We start from the raw sequence: 5910 nt of genomic DNA, 5'->3' as shown, positions 1-5910 counted from the left end.
TGAGCGACACGAGCGGACCGGGCAAGAGTCCGGCGCCCAAGGCTAAGCCAGAAGGCAGCAAGTGGCTGGATGAAGGGTCCAAGGTCGTTTTCTTTGACTTGGAGGATGAAGATGAGGGGATCACCAGCTATTCGCAAAGCAATTCGCTGTCGCATATTTGGGAGCAGGGACTCCAGCAGCAGCACAGATACACAAGCTCAAGAAGATGATAAAATCGAAGTCGCACGCGCACGTCAAAGTGGCCCAGCGGGCCGCAGAGACACGCAAAAAGTTGGAGGAGGAGCAGAAACGTGCGGGCAGCATGGAGCAGCAGCTGAAGCGAGCCTGTCAGGAGAAGCAGCAATCGAAGGATTTACTGGCGGACACGCAGGTGATACGCCGGAGTCTGGAGAGCCGCCTCGATAAACTGAGCGAGAAGAAGAAGTGGGCGGAGCAGTGCAATACCCAGCTGGAGTCCAAGCTGCAGCAGACCCTCATCCAGTGCAAGCAGCTCGATGAAAAATGCGCCCATAGCGGCGAGCTGCTGGATATGAAACAGATCGACTTCGATAGAATCACAAAGCGATACAACGCCCTGGAGTCGGACTTTGAGGCCATGGTGCTGAAGAAGGAGGTCCAGATACATCAGCTGAAGGGCTCGCTCGAGCTGGCCCAGAATCGATGCCAGCAGCTGGAGCCGGAGAACGTGCGCCAGCAGCAGTACATCCAGCAGCTGGAGGCCAGGCGGGCGACCTTGGAGCACGGCAATGCCCAGCTGAATAGCCACATGGAGGAGACCCTGGCTGAGCTCAGTTCCCTCGATGATCTGTTGCTCAAGAATAATATGTCTCGCGTGGGCCTCAGTCGCGCCGATCGCATTGGCAAACTCAATGAGGAGCTGCCTCGGGCCATGGGCAGTCCCCAAAGCCTGACAGATGATCTGCAAAAGCTACTGGAAGAGCGGAACAAGGAGCTGCTCCTGCTGCGTGAGCAGGAGCAGGAGGCACTACGTACTGTGACCACATTGAGTAAGGAGAAAACGCGACTGCAGCTGCGCCTTGTGCAAATGGAAAAGGAATTGGGCGCAGTGAAACAAAATTTGGCGACAACCTATTCGCAGCTAGAGCAGAAAATTAATCCGTTGATAGCTGAACGGGATGCGCTGCGCAATCGCCGCCAGAAGGCCGACAGCCAGCTGAAGAGCATTCAACTGGACATGCTGCAATTGAGCGAGGAAAACAAGCATCTCAAACAGGAATGTGATCGGCTGAAGGAGGACAACTGGCGCATGTCCACGAAGCGGGAGACAGCGGATGCGCTGCGCCTGGAGCTGGATCGGCACCAAGGCCTCTTGGTGGCTGCCCAAACGGAGGTGGATCGACTGACCCAGCTGCACTCAGAGACCTCACACGAGAAGGATGTGCTCAGCTACGAGCTGCAGGAGCAGCGCGAACAAATCGCCAAGCTCGAGCAAAGTCTACAGAGCGTAGAGTTCAATGCAGAGCAGCAGGCCAAAAGGCTGGCGTCGGAGAAGAAGAGTCTGCAGAGCGAGCTGCAGCAGTTGCAGAGCGAGCTGCAGCAGTTGCAGGCGAAATGTGAGCCAGAGAACTGCAGTAGCTGTGCGAAGAAGTTGGCTGAAATTCGAAGTGCTGAGATTCAAATGAGCAGGCTGCAGAAGAGCAACAAGAGGCAGGCGAAAATCCTAAAGGAACAGGAGCTGCAGCTCACGCTGCAGAGCCCCTGCGCTCGCACCCCAGCTATGGACATTTCCACCACGCAGCAGAGTCTGCTCATGGCGCTCAAGGAGAATGCCGAGCAATTCAAGGAGTTTATCAATCAGCAGGAAAAGCAGGACACCAGTATTGATGCCACGCCCACCCATTCGAACATGAAACATTTTGGTTAAATTTGCTGCAATTGTTTTTGGTTTTTGTTTTGATTAAATCAGCCAACCATTGGCTGATCAGAGATCAATGTCTTTTCTTGTATTGAGTGCAGCTCAGTCTTCAGTCGAGAGGTATAGCAGGCCGGCTACTAGGCCCAGTCCGATATATCGTGGGGCCACGCTTAAGTAAGCTTTTCGGCTACGAGTATACACCATTATCTGAAGTATCACTTTATCACTCACTCTTAATAAAACGTTCGTCGTGTTCACATCGTTCGTCGTGTGTTCTCATTTTACAATTTCACTGTGCAGGCAATTTCTCGCTAACAAAGACGAGTTACACTGGTACCTTAGAAGAATTTAAAACTTTCTTATAAACACATTAAACATTAATTATAAACACTGTAAAAAGATTAATGTAAGAGAAAAAGAAATGACAAAGAACAAAGAAGAATACTCGGGGGAGGAAACACTAGTCAACACGATTTTTCCTCAAGGAACAAAACCAACTTTTTCTTAAAGATTTGGGGCTTAGTTTGGTTTGATGGTTTGATGATATTTTTTTTTTCTATGGCAGAACTTTTTTTTTAAGAATTTTTGAAAACTGGTATTTTTTTTAAGCTTTTTTCAGAGGTAGCGCTTGTTTTTTTTCACATAGCTCCTCTAGTATCTTACGTCTGGTTGTAAAGAACTTTGCTTTTTTGAAAAGACAATTAAAACAGCTAGACACACTTTGTGATTTCTGCTTACCGTCTGGGAAATATAAAGCATTGAAATGCAAAAATGATGATTTTTGTGCGGTATTTTTTACGAAATTTTGACTTTAAAAACTCAGGTGTTAATGTGTGTTTGTGTGTGTGTTTTGGTATGCATACGGTACATAAACCGTCTACAAATTTGTCGTCGCAACTAGAACTTGAACCAGTTGGACTGCGGAGAGGGTTTCCTACGTCGAGCAAATGAGGGTCTGAAGACACGGCGACAGCCTCTGTTGATTGCAGTTGTAGAGAATGAGTGAACAGGCAGTGATGGTACTGTTTCTGATACTGATTTTATTCAACAAACTTAATTTCTATTTATAGGTAACAAAAGGTACAGAAAGTGCTGAGTCTAGTAAGAATATGGTAAAAGGGAATTGGAATTAATATTGAATTAATTTGGATTTAATATGATATTGTGGTGTTGGGCAATTGTGATAGTCAGCAATTGCACCAGTGTTTTTGCCCTCTGACGAGCGATCGCATCGTTGGCAGAAATTGCTGCAGAAGCGGTTATTGTTGACTCAGCTACAATGCCTTGTCGTTTGTTATTATGTCTCCCGTTACATGGGTCGACCTGACTTATTCGATAAGTGTATATTATGTAATATTAATTACTGCATAAATATGCGACTGAACATTCTCCCGGCCGTTGAACTGGTGTTCAACCATCGCCCAAGTCGACTGAAAAGCGGCGTGGAATGGGGATTGGGGGTGATGATCCGCGTGGCTCTGCTTGGTTGATTGTTGACGGCCTTGGGTTCCATGATTGATACTTCTTCCGGAGAATGAACGCAATAATCAATAGCATTGATATTGCTAGGGCAGCATAAGTAGCGATTTGATGATGCTGCACTGTGTTGAGATGGTGTGGCAGCCTTTGTTGATTGATTGCCACTAATTGCAGGCGTAAATCTTCCAATTCTTGAAGATAGTCTGATGTCTGGTTCTCAAATTGTGCAGTTGCTGGCGAAGGGGGTGTCGTTGGTAAGCGTATGTCCCCAAATCGAGTGTAGGTTGATTTGATTTCACTGATTGTTGTGCTGAAGGTACTGATGCTTATTTCTGTATTGCGAGCAGTGCATCCAGGTGACAGTGAGAGCAAGCCAGTTCCTTCTAGTTGTATGGTTGATGGAGACCCGTTGCAAACTGCCTGAAGTCTCATTGTAGAGTGTGTTGCAAAAATCCATTTATTTGCTTGCTGAGTTTTGGACCACACCATGTCCGCCTTCGTGTGGGTCACTTCACATAAAGGTGCTGTTTTATTGTTAAACAGCTGAAACTCACAGCGATTGTCGACATTGAAGACTGTTTGATGATCAAAGCAGATGTATTCTGCGTTGAGTAGTTTAAAGCAGCGTCGAAATTCTTCTGGAGTAAATCCCATGAATTGATCTCGGTGAGTGTTTACAGTGATTATGGTCGTTTTGAGATTGAACAAGCTCCACCTTGTTGAGTCCCAGACTGGAATCGGCATGATACTGAAAACTTCGAGCTGAAATGTTGAAACTAACGGTAGTGTCACCTTGAAAATGACGTGTGTGGTAGTCAGTGTTCCTTCGGCTCGCATTAGCCTGTATAATTGTATCACATTTTGTGTTGTGACAGGCAACATTTGATCAGCTGGCAAGTGATCCCGGATTTGGTCTAGTTGCTCTCTTAATTGCTCAGGAGATACTAGCGTTGGGCTTATTGTCCGATGGTGAATGCCGATTAATACATCAGATATGTCAGACTGCATACGTTGAAGACTCGTTGTCAGCAGAGTTAGTTGTGCTGTGAGCCCTAGGTATGACTGAATTAGATGATCGCCATGATATGTTCCTCTTTCTCGGCTGATGGTTGCCACTTGTTGTTCCAATACCTTTAGGCGGTTGTCCATGGATGACTTATCCTTCCTGATCACGTTCATTGTGGAGTCGACAATTGACGTTTGATTTCGTAGTAGATGTAGCAGAAAGTCTTCGTTGGTTTGTACCTTTTCGATTACTTTGGCCATTTTCTCAGCATATGTAGAGTCAAGTACACCGAATAGCTGGTGTGCCACGTTTCCTACTATATCCAGCGGTGATCTGCGTTGTCGAGAGGCCTTCATTAGCATATTTCCTGTTTGTAGTTCTTTGTACAAATGTTGAAAGTGTTGAAATATGGAGTTGCACGCTGGAACATTTTTTAGTTCAGGGCACATGTGTCTTAGTTCGGACATTCCGGCTGACATGACTTGCATATCCTTCCAATATGGATCCAAGTCGTAGTATACAATCATGGTCCATTCGGAAGTGGTCATTCTTGAGGTTCCAAGTTTCTCATAGAATATTCCAGGCTTGTTTGCAAATTGCGTCACATTTATTGATTGTGAAAATGCTAATGGCAGCATGAGAAGTAGCACTACCAATGTGGATGTTAGTGTAGGTAATGATAACCTTTTTCGCTGTGTTGGTGGCTCCTTTATTTCCGCAATGTCTTGAATAGCATTTTTTGAGCGTTTTGTTGCTACCTCCTCTGAGAATAATGGGGCGAGACGACTGATGGGGCGTTTGTATACGCCGGACGATGTTTTGACATCAACCACTCGTACATGGTTGTCTTGCCCAGGATAAGTTTTGATGATGCGACCCATTGGCCACTTCATTACTGGAAGGTTGTCTTCCTTCACCAAAACTAATAATCCTTCGGTCACGTTTGGAGCGGTGGTTTTCCATTTATGGCGAGTTTGTAGTTCGTGGAGGTATTCCGTAGACCATTGTTTCCAAAATGCATGTTTTAGGCGTGAAACCAATTCCCAGCGCTTAACCAGAGTTTTCTCTTGACGATCGGTGTTGACGTCAGGTGCTGCGGTCAAAGGTTCACCGATCAGGAAATGCCCTGGAGTAAGCGCACTTGTATCCGTTGGATCATTTGACATTGGAGTTATGGGTCAGGAGTTGAGAATTGTTTCAATTTCGATTATGACTGTGTTCAGCTCCTCAAACGTCAAGGATGCTGTTTCTGTGGTTGTAACTAGCAGCCTTTTCGCTGATTTTACCGCAGCTTCCCAGAGGCCGCCAAACGATGGGGCCCGAGGAGGAATGAATTTAAAATCCACTTGTTTTTTATTGCAATGATTTGTGATCAGAGCATGTGCCTTTTCGCTAAATATTGCTTCTTTCAATTCCTTTAGCTTGTTATTTGCGCCGACGAAATTTGTTGCGTTGTCGCAATGAACAGTCTGACACTTCCCGCGTCTGCTAAGGAATCGCCGGAGTGCTGCCAAGAATGCACTGTGGTTAAGTCACTTACTAACTCCAG

At 46.1% G+C, this 5910-nt stretch overlaps 1 protein-coding gene across 1 annotated transcript; it reads left to right on the top strand.

Moving 5' to 3' along the window:
- Nucleotides 1-205: 205 nt before the first annotated feature.
- On the top strand, nt 206-1885 carry LOC121405484 (paramyosin-like). The gene is made up of 2 exons (XM_041596187.1): nt 206-685; nt 755-1885. The coding sequence occupies exons 1-2, from the start codon at nt 206-208 to the stop codon at nt 1883-1885; spliced, it is 1611 nt and encodes a 536-aa protein (XP_041452121.1).
- Nucleotides 1886-5910: the final 4025 nt, after the last annotated feature.

This window comes from Drosophila obscura, unplaced genomic scaffold, assembly GCF_018151105.1.
Source record: "Drosophila obscura isolate BZ-5 IFL unplaced genomic scaffold, ASM1815110v1 contig_97, whole genome shotgun sequence".
NCBI lineage: Eukaryota > Metazoa > Arthropoda > Insecta > Diptera > Drosophilidae > Drosophila > Drosophila obscura.
The sequence above is the reverse complement of the archived record's forward strand: the minus strand, read 5'-3'. Positions and strand labels throughout refer to the sequence as shown.